General features: G+C 36.4%; 1 protein-coding gene and 1 pseudogene across 1 annotated transcript; one reads left to right on the top strand and one right to left on the bottom strand.

Moving 5' to 3' along the window:
• The first annotated feature begins 2926 nt into the window (after window positions 1-2926).
• Window positions 2927-14166, top strand: LOC122147166 (annotated as a pseudogene).
• An 822-nt stretch (window positions 14167-14988) lies between these two features.
• Window positions 14989-16130, bottom strand: LOC109086440 (neurogenin-2-like). Its single transcript, XM_042769630.1, has 2 exons — window positions 15954-16130; window positions 14989-15866 (listed from the first exon to the last, which is right to left on the bottom strand). Exon 2 carries the CDS (start codon window positions 15863-15865, stop codon window positions 15200-15202), a length of 666 nt encoding a protein of 221 aa, XP_042625564.1. The 5' UTR covers window position 15866; window positions 15954-16130; the 3' UTR covers window positions 14989-15199.
• Window positions 16131-16907: the final 777 nt, after the last annotated feature.

Raw genomic sequence — 16907 nt, 5'->3', positions numbered from 1 at the left:
CACTAAGCCTTATTTTTTTATTTATTTTATTTTTTTTTTTTATTAAATTTTTTTTTTGTAGTACAGACAATATGTCCTGTCCCCATCACCAGCTGTATCTGACCACTGAACACCTGCTTGTGCTCTTGGTCAAACCCAGCTGCGTCAATCTGTGGGTGGGGGAGCGGTACGGAGGGAGAAGGTGTTAACAGCTCAAAATGTCACCGTTGGCCCCCTGTTCAACAAAACCACTGCCCCTCGATCTCACTCTCCCACATGCTCTGACGTCTTCCAACAACATATATACTCTTGAGCTCCACCTGTCATTACTGAACTGAGTCCCACACAATGACATCACAAGACAACCTTTCTAACTCTGCTCATGACACATTTGAGCGGTACCCCAGCGGCAGAGGGGCCTCAGGGACTAACCACAAGATTTAAACACAACACAGAGCCGATACTTTCACCAAACTTGTACGGGTGTTTGTCAGGCCACATGCTCTACTTCTGCTTTTCCAACAGAGCTCACTATCAAAGAGGAACAACATTAATAACATGCCTTTTAAAAAGAACAGCTTGGGGAACTTCTCTATCTTTATCTTGTTATCTCATCCAAACACTAAAATTTTGGTTTTATAAGGCTTACTAAATCTACAACTTACATCTACTTGGTGTAATGTAGGTACAATCTCTTGAAGACATACATTTAATGTCCTCCAGAGATGTTTTGATCTCGCGCTCAAACGCTTTGATTATTGAGGTCGAACGCAAATATGAGATTTGAGAACATGCAGCGTGTTTGTGGTTCTATCGTTCACAGTGCTGTCATCACGGAAAAAAAAGTGGAAGCGAAAACAACACTGAGACATTTCAAAACTGTCCGTGTGTTTAAAGCGCAGAGTGTTGAGGATGACCTCTGTTGGTCGCGGGTTTACAACACATCTGATTTCTGCTCTTCAACTCCGAGCGCGCGCGTAGGCTACATTACGCACCGCTGGCGCCGCCAACAGGCTCCTTCAGTGTTAACAGGCTGTAAGAAATGTATAGCCTTCAACTTTTAATGGAAACACACATTTAAAATTTTGTTAGGGATTAAGGCAAAATAATGATTTAATACAAATTTTATTAGGCCTGATATTAAGATCCATTCCTGTAACCTTTATGTGGTGGTGGAGAGATGTATTAAAAATGTATTAAATTTTTCTTTGCTGTTGTTTATTATTTTATTGCTATTTCCTTTACTCTGTAGATACTTTAATTTCATTTAATTGTAGTTTTTCTTATTTTGCACTAATATTTCATTTTATTTCTTTGTTACATATTTATTTATTGTATTTAACATTATTTAACATTTCACAATTTCTAATTGAATGCAAATACACACACTATACACTATATGTGGCAGTAAAAAGTTTGTGGGTTTGTCATGTATGAACAGATATTTCACAGACTGTGATAATGCATTGATCCATTTTCCACAGTAATTAATCAATTAATCAATTTGCATTAAATTACAAAAAAGTCATCACTGTTTTGCTGGGGTTTCTAATGCAGTTTTATAATTATATAACTATTAAAATAGCAATTATATATATATAGCATATATATATATATTATATATATATTATATATATATATATATATAATATATATATATATATATATAACTGCCATTTTTAATAGTTTACTCTATATAGTTGTATACATATATTCAATTTAATTTTTATTTTTATTGCATAATTTCTCATTGCAAAAAAAAAAAAAAATTATAATAATAATACAAACGGGTTTTTATCACAGCCTGTGATGATGCATTTCTGCAATAAAACCAATTAGTAAATTAGCTTCATTTGTATGTTACCCTATAGCATTAAAATTACAAAAAAAAAAAAAAAAGTCAACTGCTTGTGATGAGAGTTTCTAATATAGTTTCTGTGGGCATGACTGATTATTTGACATTTCTCTCTCCTCGAACTACCATATTTTCTCTCTCTCTCTCTCTCTATTGGGAAGTCATGGGAAGGCAAAAGTGGATTATTATTTTATTTTAATTTTTTTATTTTCTTCCATTCTGCACAGTTCAGTTTGGCATACCTGAAACTGTTACTGACAGACTTTAGAACCTCTTGATAATTACAGGCAGGTTTATTAAGCAGGGTTAAACTCTGCAGGAAGGGTGTTTCCAAGTTAAGAGGTATGTTCAGAAGTTAAGATCGTTTAGTTCAGTGTTCCAAATGAAGTCATCTAACTGCATCCGGCATGGTTACTAAACAGATTGATAAAGCCCCTGGCTCTATATAACATGCTATCTCAAAATCCTTATCTGTACTAACCATTAACATTTTAGGAAACATTTTTTAATGGAATGAAATTAAGATAGGAAGTTGTTTGTAATACATCCCCTGACTAAGGCAGTTTATCTGAAAAAGTACAAATTAAAAAACTTTGGAAAATGTCCTCACAGACATAGTTTAACTTGTTGTAGACTGACTCGAGGAGCATTTTGAAATGTCCCTTCTCATAAAAAAGCAGCCTGTCTTCACTTGTTACTGTAGGCTATCCATTCTGTGGAAGTGTTGTTGATTACGTTTATACAACTCTAGTGTAAATTAAATATTGACATTGTGCTTCCGCGTTGCCCGTGTTGTCTGCACTTGTTCCGCTCTTTGGGAATGCTGAGAATGTGATCCATTAGTCCTGTAAAGTCATGCACTAAGCGAATATCCCCCCATGCCAGTAATTCGACTGGATTTGGGAGTGCCACATACCAAATCTCAGGATTTGGCTCTTCCATACATGGTAAACTCCAATATAAGATGACTAACGGTCCACCCCCTAAACAAACATAGGAAATAAGCCCTTATCAGCACAGAGACTTGACATTATTATTCGCTTGCTTCTGAGGAAGCTCCGCCCAGGTATCGTCTCTTCAAAAGTGAACGCCCTGTCCCGCTACAGTTCCACTGCGGAGTTCATAGCACAGATTACAGTGCACTACTATACGCCAGCCGTGTTTGGAAGTATAATGCCTTTACGGGTTGTTTTACATGGTCCTGGACCGTGGGGCTTCCGTCTGGTCGGGGAAAAGATTTTCGAACAACCTCTGACAATCTCGAGGTAAGAAATTAACTTTGGGATTTGTAAATAATTTATCACAGAGGGTAAATGGATTTCACAGACATCACCAGGCCAACATATTATACTCCAGAGTCTGGATAAACTTTCTCAAAAACGTATCACGCCTACATGCAGCAGCAGCAGCATCCAACAAAAACGCACGTGAACGCGACCATATCGACCTGAACGTCAGTGTTGCAATTGCAATGTCTCGAGCACTTGGATTAACTGTTTCGTGAAACAAATGGAACTAATTAGCGAATAACTAGTTCGTCTTGACGCAAAAACAGGTTCTTTCGCAAAATAGAATTAGTTCTGTACTTGATTTCATACGGTTTCGCAGATTAGTGTTCAGTCACCTAACCTGTTTTGATTTCAAACATTACAAGTATTCATGGCCTGAATGCATGTTATAATGGTAATATGACACTCAAAACGTGTACCTTCAACCGCAACAAGCTGCCTGTCATCTCTTAAAGGGGCACTCAATATTTTTGTTAACTAAAAGTTATAAAGAAATACTATTTGAAAACATTGTTCACCAATATCAGATTTCTAGAATAAGCTATTTATTTTACTAGAGTGGTTCTCTTTCATGGGGGCCACTTCTTGTCAGTACTCAGTGTAAAAATTAAGGCCATTTCACACCAAAAACGATGACTGTAATGATAAATAAATTAGCGTCCACAACGCCCAATAACATTCTGTTTATTGTAAGCGTGCCCTGCCGTTATGTCATCTGTTGCTCATCCTATTCTCACAGAATTAGAACAAATATCAAACGTTATTGTTTCGGTTATCATTATAGTTATCATCCTTGACGTTGAACGACCCTTTAGTCAGGATTGGATCCGAGAGTGTCCAGAAAATAAACAAGCAGTTTGTATGAAGCAGCAGTTCAGGAATAAACAAACTTGCATTCTAGTTGATATTCATCCCAATATAAGAGTCAGCAAAATGTAAATAAAAACTTGCTGAGTGCATGTTTAACCTCAACGTTTTTCTCAGAAACAAGATGCACACCCTGACATAGAGGAAGTCATCATGTAACAAGTGAAATCTACACCAAAGAGTTATTGTCAAAATTTGGGCATGAAAAACTACACAATAGTGAATTCTACAGCCTTTTAGATTATGATGAAGATGACCAGTTTTGACTTTTTCAGGTGACTCCAGGGAGCAAAGCGGCTCAAGCAGATCTTTGTATTGGGGACATGATCCTGGCCATAGACGGAGAATCAACAGAGGGCATGACTCACCCTGCAAGCACAAAATAAATCAAAGCTTGCATAGAGGAAATGGTGCTTTCCATTGACAGGTGGGGCATTACATTGCAAAGGGAAACATGCAGTGGTTTACCTGAAATGTATCATTAGCTATGAGTATGTAGAGCACCCAGAAAATCATGATATATGCAACATTTTCCAAACAAACAGAAAGTTTTCTTTTACTAAATTCTTCCAGACATTCTAGATTTAATATTCTGTGACACAGTGGAAGATACATTGCACACATGTACAGGTCCTTCTCAAAAAATTAGCATATTGTGAAAAAGTTCATTATTTTCCATAATGTAATGATAAAAATTAAACTTTCATATATTTTATATTCATTGCACACCAACTGAAATATTTTAGGTCTTTTATTGTTTTAATACTCACTATTTTGGCATACAGCTCATGAAAACCCAAAATTCCTATCTCAAAAAATTAGCATATCATGAAAAGGTTCTCTAAACGAGCTATTAACCTAATCATCTGAATCACCAATTAACTCTAAACACCTGCAAAAGATTCCTGAGGCTTTTAAAAACTCCCAGCCTGGTTCGTTACTCAAAACCGCGCAATCATGGGTAAGACTGCCGACCTGACTGCTGTCCAGAAGGCCATCATTGACACCCTCAAGCGAGAGGGTAAGACGCAGAAAGAAATTTCTGAACAAATAGGCTGTTCCCAGAGTGCTGTATCAAGGCACCTTAGTGGGAAGTCTGTGGGAAGGCAAAAGTGTGGCAAAAAAAAACACTGCACAACGAGAAGAGGTGACCGGACCCTGAGGAAGATTGTGGAGAAGGACCGATTCCAGACCTTGGGGGACCTGCGGAAGCAGTGGACTGAGTCTGGAGTAGAAACATCCAGAGCCACCGTGCACAGGCGTGTGCTTTTGAAACAGCGGCAGAAGCGCCTGACCTGGGCTACAGAGAAGCAGCACTGGACTGTTGATCAGTGGTCCAAAGTACTTTTTTCGGATGAAAGCAAATTTTGCATGTCATTCGGAAATCAAGGTGCCAGAGTCTGGAGGAAGACTGGGGAGAAGGAAATGCCAAAATGCCTGAAGTCCAGTGTCAAGTACCCACAGTCAGTGATGGTCTGGGGTGCCATGTCAGCTGCTGGTGTTGGTCCACTGTGTTTTATCAAGGGCAGGGTCAATGCAGCTAGCTATCAGGAGATTTTGGAGCACTTCATGCTTCCATCTGCTGAAAAAGCTTTATGGAGATGAAGATTTCGTTTTTCAGCACAACCTGGCACCTGCTCACAGTGCCAAAACCACTGGTAAATGGTTTACTGACCATGGTATTACTGTGCTCAATTGGCCTGCCAACTCTCCTGACCTGAACCCCATAGAGAATCTGTGGGATATTGTGAAGAGAAAGTTGAGAGAAGCAAGACCCAACACTCTGGATGAGCTTAAGGCCACTATCGAAGCATCCTGGGCCTCCATAACACCTCAGCAGTGCCACAGGCTGATTGCCTCCATGCCACGCCGCACTGAAGCAGTCATTTCTGCAAAAGGATTCCCGACCAAGTATCGAGTGCATAACTGAACATAATTATTTGAAGGTTGACTTTTTTTTTGTATTAAAAACACTTTCCTTTTATTGGTCGGATGAAATATGCAAATTTTTTGAGATAGGAACTTAGGGTTTTCATGAGCTGTATGCCAAAATCATCAGTATTAAAACAATAAAAGACCTGAAATATTTCAGTTGGTTTGCAATGAATCTAAAATATATGAAAGTTAAATTTTATCATTACATTATGGAAAATAATGAACTTTTATCACAATATGCTAATTTTTTGAGAAGGACCTGTAAAATGCTGCTGGGTCTAATTTTCATCTCTCTCTCTCTTTCTTTTTTTTTTTTTTTTTTTACTAAAGTCTGTCACAAGTCATTCTCACAATTTCAACATATCCTCATGTGTGTCATTCAGCTAGGTAACAACACTTGGGTGACAAGTCTAAATCAGCAGAATTTACAACAACGACATTCTATATATGACAGACAACCCAATGTGTTTTTATGCCATGTAAACTTACACAATACAAGATCAGTACAATTGCATCAACTTGCCTGAGACTCTCACACTGGGCACAGACCATTTTTATTTAGCCATGATGATTTTATATGTTTACCATTTTTTGCAGATCAGAGACAAAAATGTGGTCCCCACTGGTCACTGAAGAAGGAAAGACCAATCCATACAAGATGAATCTGGCAAATAAAGAAACCCAGGTGCGTTTTAGCTCTGCTTATTTGGGAGCTGAGTCGTTTTTTAAATGGACCCTTGATCATTTTCAGTAGCTTTAAACCCGTTGTAGTGCATGAGACTGTCATACATAACAGAACCATAGCCGCTAAACAAATAAAGGCATGGCACCATAGGCTACCAAAGTAAAGTCATTGTTAATGTCATGCCATAGAGACCAGGGAGTTTTATCAGCCAAAACCATGACACAAGATCCACATCCTGCAGGGTATGTTGGAAATTTAGGGTCAGAATGTGAGTGATCATAGGAAGTGTGTGGAGTTTGACTACATAGTTTGAGTGTTACAAATGTTTCCCAATTTAAGCGGAGGGAGAAACATAATAAGAAACAACTGTTAAATATGTTGTTAACAGACGAAAGTCATTAAAACCTTAGTCATTAGTGTGGAAAAAACTTCTCCGTGTCTGTTTTCTTTTTTTCTCCTGTTGTAAAATTAAATTTTACTGCCATTCTAAAGAAATTATTTTAGTCTTTTGGCTTTGCTTTTGTGTCTTAAAGGGATAAATCACCCAAAAATGAAATTCTGTCATCATTTACTCTCCCTCATGTCATTCCAAATCTTTATGACTGTATTTCTTTTGTGAAAAACAAAAAAGAAGATGTTTTTTGAAAAAATACAGTGTAAGTCAGTGGAGTCCAAAACAACATAAGAGTCCACAGATTTTTCATTATATGGACAAAAAGAAGACAATAAGTCATACAGGTTTGGAATGACATGAGGGTGAGTAAATGATCAAAGACATTTTGGGTGAAATAACCTTTTAAAGTTACGGTTCTGTTTGAGATGTTTTTGAGATTTATACTCATAGTAGCTGCTCTTTATTCTGTAGGAGATGAAACAACCAGGTTCTGCTCATAACAGGAGTTCCATTCCTTTCAATTCTGGCAGTCCGAGGTTGGTCACCAACATGTACAATACCCCTGCTGGCCTGTATTCCTCTGAAAACATTAAGAGTTTCAACAGTGCAGTGGATGACGTCCAGACTTCTGCTGCCTCCATTGAAGCAAGTAGGAAGTAAGCATGATACACACCTCATTGACATACTTGTAACAAAGTTATGTGGTACAATGAACATGCAGAAAAAAAAAACATAAATCAGGAAATGAAATTATAGAGAGTCCCTCTCTCGATAACCTGCCAACCTTTATGACTGATAATGATGACGTGAGATGAAAAGACAATTTTTTTTTTTTTTACTTTAACTAAGTCCTCTTATGTTCACAATACTGCAAAAATACAATAAAAGTAAAAATTATTACAATTGAAAATAATGATTCTATTTTAATATATTTTAAAATGTCATTTATTCAGTCACATGATCTTTCAGAAATCATTTTCTTGATTTCTAGAAATTAATTTCTCAAGAAATATTTCTTATTATCGACATGAAAAAAAAGTTGTTCTGCTTAATTTTTTATTTTAAAATTTTTATTTTTTTTTTACTTTATTTGGTTTTCTTATACAAGATAAACTAGATTAAAAAGTGTGGTCCAAAAAAGAACAACAGCAGTACAGTACAGATTTAGTTTGTTTACAAAAATAAAAGTAAACAGAAAAATGTATTAATTGACTGGGATAAACATCTCTGACACATACAATATAAAAGGTAAATCCGATCAAAAGATCACAATGATCACATCTTGAAGGAATACAAAAAAATAACAAATAAAGATATAAATAAAATAAAAAAATACCAAACAGTATACATGACCAATATGGATCATATACCCAACTGATCTAATATAGGATTCCAAATTTCCTGAAATAGATCTGACTTGTTATTGTTCATAATAAATCATAATCTTTCTATCTGTATAATATTCATCAGCTCACTAAGCCACAAATCAATCTCTTTGCAAGAACCATAGATAAGAAGATAGACTGGCGTTTATGCCTGTTAAAGGAATGTTCACCAAAAAACCCATAATATAGCGATCATTGGGTCTGGATCAATCTCCCACTTATGTACTTTGAAAGAAAAGTCAGAGATATCAGTCCAGTACCTGTGGAGTTTGCTGCATGTCCATAATGAGTTAATCATTTTTCCCTTCTGCAGCTTTACATTTATAACATTTTGGCAACACCCCTGGGAAAATCTTATGTAATTTAGGTTACACATGTATAGCCTATGAAAAGATTCATTTAATTAAGTTATGTGTAGCATTTATAGAACATTCATGTATATTCGGCAAACATTCCTTCCAATCCTTCCTCCTCAATAGTGAAGCCCACATCTTCTTTCCATGCTTTCCTGATTAGAGTTGTATCCACTGTCCATCTGGCCAATTAATATTTTGTAGAAATATGACACTGCTTAACAATTACCAGCGTTAAAGCAATGTATTTCCTTTAATATGTCATGATTTCTAAATCGCATGAAATTGGGAAGATGTTTTTCTGACGTAGTCTCTAATTTGCAAGTACCTTAAAAAAAAAAGAAACTGGGTAGCTGAAACTCTGATTGTAGCTCTTCAAAGAAAAAGACATTTCCATTCAGGTAGAGTGAGCTAATATGCCCTATTCCCTTCTGCTTCCACACTGAAAAACGCATGTCATTGAGCGTGGGGATAAAGGCATGGTTTTCACATATGGGGCTATCCACAAACACATTAGGAGCTTTAATATATGTTCTAATTTGTTTCCAGATTTTTTAGGGATTTGACTATCAAAAAATGGTTGTTATAAATAAGCTTATTAATCTTCCCTGGACTGTTGCACAGTGCCTGCAGTGATGAATTGGAACAAAGGGCCTGTTCAATTTTAAGCCAATCATGTATCTCATGTCAGCTTTCCATCAGGAAAATATGTTCAGATGCGTACCCAGTAGTATGCTTTAAAAAAAGGTAACCCAAGTCCGCCTTTTTCTTTTGGCTTTAACAGATGCTCTTTATTGATTCTCACTGTTTTATATCTTATCTAATTGTTTAAAGTATGATTGTGGTATACATGAAGGGATTGACTGAAATAAATGAAGGAACCAATCATTGATACTGGTAATGTGCTCCAGTAATCTATGCTATTTTTTTAACTGGTCAATTCTCTTTTGCCAGTTGACTTCTAAGTAGATATTTGGGGTTTTTGGTTATTATAGCCTCTAGGTATGTGAAAGAGTTTTCCTGCTAATTTTAAAACAGGGGTAGATCTTAGGAACTCCTTACTAATATTGTAAGTAACAGGCATCAATTCACTTTTTTCCCAATTTACAGTGAAACTGATAATTTCCTGAATCTAGTAATGGGGGAGAGTAAAGGCGGAATAGACTCGCTAGGATTTTGACAAACAACAGAATGTTGTCAGCAGTGAAATATGTTGTGAAAGGCACCCTACAACAACTGGTTAAATGTCTGTCTGTGGTCAAATATATATTGATAGTTTTTCAACCACAGTCGCAAAAGAAATAGGGACAGCGGACCATCTTGTCTTGTCCCGTACTGCTTAATGTTTTTGGTGGAAATCATGATACATTGTTTTCAAGGTTCTTTGATGAGTAGTACAAAGTTCAAAACGACAGCCTTTATTTGAAATAGGAATTTTTTTTATAAATACATGCAATTATAAATATCTATCTTTAAATTTAAACTTTTCTTGTGTATAGCTGTATATAAATGTACGGTTTTTCAAAACCAATATGACAGGTACCAGCATGAATACAAAGTTTCTATGAATTAACAAGTGTTTTCAACCAGGTATTTTTTAAAAGATGTTTTTTTTTTCTACTTATTATGAACATTTTGTATATCATTATGTGCTACACTCATTCCAGTTTTGTGCTTGTATTAGTATAGTTATTTGAATTTATGTCTTTTGGGGCCAAAACTAGCCATTTAGGATTGAGGTTAAATAATATAATACTTTTGAGATAATATTGTTTGTCTTGTGGCTGTCATCATTGTGACCTTTTGCATGTTTTATAGCCCAGATCCCTGTAGACCTGGCCAGCCAATACCTGCATTAGCTGCAGACTCTGAAGTGTACAAAATGCTGCAGGAGAATCAAGAATCCAATGAGCCTCCTCGCCAGTCTGCCTCTTTTAAAGTTCTGCAGGAGATCCTGGAAACTGGTATAATCTCATACACCTTTCCTTGTATACCATACTACATTGTGTCTGAATTACACACAGGTTACCCACCAGCCTTAGCTTCTCTTGACAAAATAGGTGTCTGTGATTCTGGTCATTGATAATCCTCAGTTTCTAAAGCCATGTCTTTGGACTACAGCTGTGAAACACATTCTGTTTCAGATTTTTAGGCTTTATAAAAGAAAAGCCATAGCATAAAATAGATCACTGTTCCTCTGTGTCAGGTGATACAGAAAAAACCCTCAGGCTGCAGAAGTGTCAAAAGCCCCCGCACCCCCAAAAATTGGATCAGCCACGGTTGGGAACCCTGAAAAGCTCTCTCTTTGTGACAAATGTGGTTCAGGGATTGTGTAAGTTTCACTTTTTTTGCTTATCTTTATAGGCGAAGTTTTAATGAACTGCATTTTAGAAACAGTTGCATGTATTGTGCATGTGGGTGTTATGCCAGTGTTGCCATCTAGTGGGAACGTTTTGGAACTCGCAATTTCTTTATAATACTGTGGATTTTGCTCTCTCTGTTCATTATTTCATTATAATTGTGGTGGTTTTTTTGCAAACCATGTTTTCCTAAACAACTTTTCTCTCTTTATTTGGTTATAAGAGGATTGACTGTCAAAGTTCGAGATAAGTTTCGCCACCCAGAATGCTACGTCTGCACAGGACTGTGGGATCAATCTTAAAAGCAAAAAGGACACTTTTTTGTCGAGGACAAGATTTACTGCGAGAAACACGCACGTGAACCGTCACTTCACTCCTCCAGAGGGTTATGATGTTGTCACTGTTTTTTTTCCAAAGTAGAATGTTTCCCACATTGCTACTTTAAAAAACTGCACATTCCTTATGTGGGGATTCCTTGGAAATCTGTAACACTTTATTTGGATAGTCTTTCAGTGAGGCTGCATTGTTGCCAATATGAATGAAGCTCTTACATACTCAGACAGATGTGCATGGATATAAATAGACTTTGGCAACAGTAATTCAGGAAATTGTGATTAGACATCACCTAAATATGTGAATATAGTCTATCCAGATTAAGTGCTATTTTTATCATACATTCCAGTGTCCTTGTCATTCCATACATTTATCTCATTGTATAAAAGGCTCATATAATTGGTGCTAGGTATCTGAAGACCACTTATTGCATTTGCAGATTTTCAAAAAAAAAAAAAAAAAAAAAACATTAACTGATCATGAAATTGTGTAATCATGGTTGTATTCCCCTACGCACACCGTATGTAAAATCTATTCTATGTATGTACATTGTCTTTTGGATGCGCCATATTTTGTATGAAAATAACATGTTCAGCCTTGCTAGAAAATAAAACGTTGCATATCCATTGTGAAATTTCTCTAATGGTTTATTTCTTTGAAAATGATGCTTTTCAAAGCATTATAAAGACAGCTGAATAAATGACTAAATACTCTAGTGTTGTATTGTAAGCATCAGCCCACTCACACTTCAGTCAGATACAATATAGCTTTTTTGTGCAGCTGTAAGAAAATCTCAAAGAAGCTGTCTTGTAAAAAAAGTGAACCTAATTACTCAATTATTGCAAGAATAAAGAAATATAAATATAAATAATAAAAAGAGAAATATATTAACACCTGACTAAATGATAATAGGTCAAATCTAGATCTACTTGTGATGTTGTTGACGAAATTTTTATTTTCCAGAAATGTGACATGACATAACCCCCTCTACCCAATTCTGAGCAACTATTTAGCTGGTGTCTGGGAAGCGCAGGTAATAGAGCGCATGCGCACAGCATGCGACAACATATTAAAGGTGTGCGAAACACTAAAGCATTTTTCAATATTTATTTATTATATTTTTACAAAGTATTTATCTCTCTCAAACGAAAAAAAAAGAGAGAGCCAGGAGGCGTCGGCCAGAAAGGGTGGGCGCTCGCAAGTGTTTTCAACCAGATTTTAAAAGATGTTTTTTTTTTCTACTTATTATGAAACATTTGTATATCATTATGTGCTACACTCATTCCAGTTTTGTGCTGTATTAGTATAGTTATTTGAATTTATGTCTTTTGGGGCCAAAACTAGCCATTTAGGATGTGAGTTAAATAATATAATACTTTTGAGATAATATTGTTTGTCTTGTGGCTGTCATCATTGTGACCTTTTGCATGTTTTATAGCCCAGATCCCTGTAGACCTGGCCAGCCAATACCTGCATTAGCTGCAGACTCTGAAGTGTACAAAATGCTGCAGGAGAATCAAGAATCCAATGAGCCTCCTCGCCAGTCTGCCTCTTTTAAAGTTCTGCAGGAGATCCTGGAAACTGGTATAATCTCATACACCTTTCCTTGTATACCATACTACATTGTGTCTGAATTACACACAGGTTACCCACCAGGCCTTAGCTTCTCTTGACAAAATAGGTGTCTGTGATTCTGGTCATTGATAATCATCAGTTTCTAAAGCCATGTCTTTGACTACAGCTGTGAAACACATTCTGCTTCAGATTTTTAGGCTTATAAAAGAAAGCCATAGCATTAAATAGATCACTGTTTCTCTGTGTCAGGTGATACAGAAAAACCCTCAGGCTTCAGAAGTGTCAAAGCCCCCACCCCAAAAATGGAGCCAACGGTTGGGAACCCTGAAAAGCTCTCTCTTTGTGACAAATGTGGTTCAGGGATTGTGTAAGTTTCACTTTTTTTGCTTTATCTTTATAGGAGAAGTTTTAATGAAATGCATTTTATAACAGTTGCATGTATTGTGCCATTGTGGTGTTATGCCAGTGTTGCCATCTAGTGGAACGTTTTGGAACTCAATTTCTTTATAATACTGTGGATTTTGCTCTCTGTTCATTATTTCATTATAATTGTTGGATTTTTTGCAAACATGTTTTCCTAAACAACTTTTCTCTCTTTATTTGGTTATAAAGAGGATTGACTGTCAAAGTTCGAGATAAGTTTCGCCACCCAGAATGCTACGTCTGCACAGACTGTGGGATCAATCTTAAGCAAAAAGGACACTTTTTTGTCGAGGACAAGATTTACTGCGAGAAACACGCACGTGAACACGTCACTCCTCCAGAGGGTTATGATGTTGTCACTGTTTTTCCAAAGTAGAATGTTTCCCACATTCTACTTTAAAACTGCACATTCCCTTATGTTGGGAATTCCTTTGGAAATCTGTAACACTTTATTTGGATAGTCTTTCAGTGAGGCTGCATTGTTGCCAATATGAATGAAGCTCTTACATACTCAGACAGATGTGCATGGATATAAATAGACTTTGGCAACAGTAATCAGGAAATTGTGATTAGACATCACCTAAATATGTTAATATAGTCTATCCAGATTAAGTGCTATTTTTATCATACATTCCAGTGTCCTTGTCATTCCATACATTTATCTCATTGTATAAAAGGCTCATATAATTGGTGCTAAGGTATCTTAAGACCACTTATTGCATTTGCAGATTTTCAAAAAAAAAAAAAAAAAAAAAAACATAAACTGATCATTGAAATTCATTCTATGTGTAATTGTCATGGTTGTATTCCCCACGCACACCGTATGTAAAAATCTATTCTTTCATCAGGGAGACAGCACAACATGTATGTACATTGTCTTTTGGATTCGCCATATTTTTGTATGAAAATAACATGTTCAGCCTTGCTAGAAATAAAACGTTGCATATCCATTGTGAAATTTCTCTATGGTTTATTTCTTTGAAAATGATGCTTTTCAAAAGCATTATAAATACAGCTGAATAAATGACTAAATACTCTAGTGTTGTATTGTAAGCATCAGCCCACTCACACTTCAGTCAGAGTACAATATAGCTTTTTTGTGCAGCTGTAAGAAATCTCAAAGAAGCTGTCTTGTAAAAGTGAACCTAATTACTCAGTTATTGCAAGAATAAAGAAATATAAATATAAATAAATATAAATAGAGAAATATATTAACACCTGACTAAATGATAATAGGTCAAATCTAGATCTACTTGTGATGTTGTTGACGAAATTTATTTTCAGAAAATGTGACATTGAACAATAACCCCCGTCTACCCAATTCTGAGCAACTATTTACCTGTTGATCTGGGAAGCGCAGGTAAGTAGAGCGCATGCGCAGAAAGCATGCAGGACAACAGTTAAAGTTTTGACGAAACACTAAAGCAGTTTCAATATTTATTTATTATGATTTTTACAAAATTAATTTGCTTAAATTAAAAAGAAGGAAATAACACATATTTACAACAACTATATGACTATTACCGTCAAACATATATTTTAGTGTTAAGAGCTGGCAATCTAAAGAAAATAGTTATTTTGCGTTTAAACTTCCCTTGCGTATAAAAATGACTGGAAACATACAATAAATAATTTGTATAATTTAAGGGATTAAATCATGACGTTTGTCTTAAGGCATAAACGGAAAATAACATTTCTACACTTATGATGACCTGCTTTATATGTCCTTATCGTGGTCTTTACAGCAAGGGGCAAGATTTGCTTTGCTACTCGCAGATCAGATTAAATGTCAGATTGTCCCGAAAATTGCAGTTAAATCCCTCTAGTAACATGTCAGCGTAGTAGCCTTGAGTTTCTTGCCAATTTGATGATGAGTTTGTGGAGTGCCATTTGGACGCGCGTGCGCTACATGCGCTATAACGCGTATCCATGCAAGCATTTGGCACAGTGAGGTTCTCCTGATCCCGATCGTGATTTGAAGTTTGCCGAACATGGTCTGCAATTCTCAATGTTTCCGACAATGCCCAAATGTAATTGTGCGCGAATCTCAAAGTCTCAATTTTAGTCAGTTTCGCGTCATCGGGAAAAGTTGGAAGCACGCTTCTCAGAGTATCCAGGGCGGAGTTCAGCTTATGCATGCGGTGCCTTTCTCTGTCATTTGCCTTCACTCTGCGATTCCCACGTTGTCTGCTAGCTGATTTAACTGGCATCTTTTTCTTAATTCTTTTACTTCTTGTGTTCTCTTCGTTGACGGTAGATGAGCATTCCTTCGTCGCCGAGTCTATGCTGTCAATGTCAATTTCTCTGTTGCATTTGATTTGCTGGCTTTTGGTAATGTCTGTGGATCCAGACTTGAGATCTAATGCTGAACTCCAGTTAGATTTGAATGTTCCATTCCTTCCTACCGACGCGCACGTGGACCCTGGAGTCATTCTGTACATGAAAAACACAACAGGACAACTTCAGTCCAAGGTCTTGGATAACAACCTATAAGAAACCTTTTATTATCCAGATGCTTACCTCTTGGCTTGCAGACTGTCTCAGTGAAACCGGGGTTCAGTGAGGGTGTTGGTCTACAGCACTGCGCGTCCTGTCCACCAGTGAGCAACATGCAGTCTCCTTTCATTCCCTTAATATATAAATCAAAGGAACAAAAGAGGGTGATGCGCCCATTCGTCATTTATGTCCCTTTATCCTATCTGCGCTCTAGGATAAACAAATAGAGTCAAGTGGCCAATCAGAGACGGCCCTTTCCGAAATTTACCTTCAGGTTTAAGAAATAAACTAAGAGGGGGTTTAAAAACAGGGTAGAATATGTCAGGTGAAGTTTTCTATAGTTGTCTGTTGTTGTTATTGTTTATAGTAGCACTCGTGCATTTATCTAAAACAATTTTATCACGAGCTTATTGCAGCTTATTGCAAATATAGTGGCTTATAAGCCTTTATTTTGCAATAAATTCTATAATTCATCATTACTGAAATGTAATAATGGTACAGTTTATGCATGAGGTTTTCTCAAACATCAACTTCTGGATGATAGAAAAAGTTCACGGATATGGAGCAGGAATAGTCTTATGTGATTTGCGTTTACACATCATGTAGGTATTGTGAACATACTGTACATGGTTAATTGACTTTTTATTGGCACTTAACATATAAGTTTCAGCAATATTTTTTTTATTATTCGAAACTGAAAAGAATTACTGATACACCGTGTTATTTTAGTGTTATTGCCGTTGTGCGCCTTGTGGCGATATTCCTGTGCGTAAATTGTACTGTAGTGCACAAAACCCTGGGGAAATAATATTTGATTGAAGAATATGTTAAATAACTTGTGCTTGTGTGCAGCAACACTTCTATAGTACAATGAAAACAGAATATTATGCACAGGAACATTTGCATAGAAAACAAAATGCGTGCGCACTGGTGTCTCCAAACAGAGTCCGTTATTAAGAACATCAAGTGCGCATCGTA

The sequence above is a fragment of the Cyprinus carpio genome, chromosome A13, assembly GCF_018340385.1.
Source record: "Cyprinus carpio isolate SPL01 chromosome A13, ASM1834038v1, whole genome shotgun sequence".
Classification (NCBI taxonomy): Eukaryota; Metazoa; Chordata; class Actinopteri; order Cypriniformes; family Cyprinidae; genus Cyprinus; species Cyprinus carpio.
This window is presented reverse-complemented; position numbering and strand designations above follow the sequence as displayed.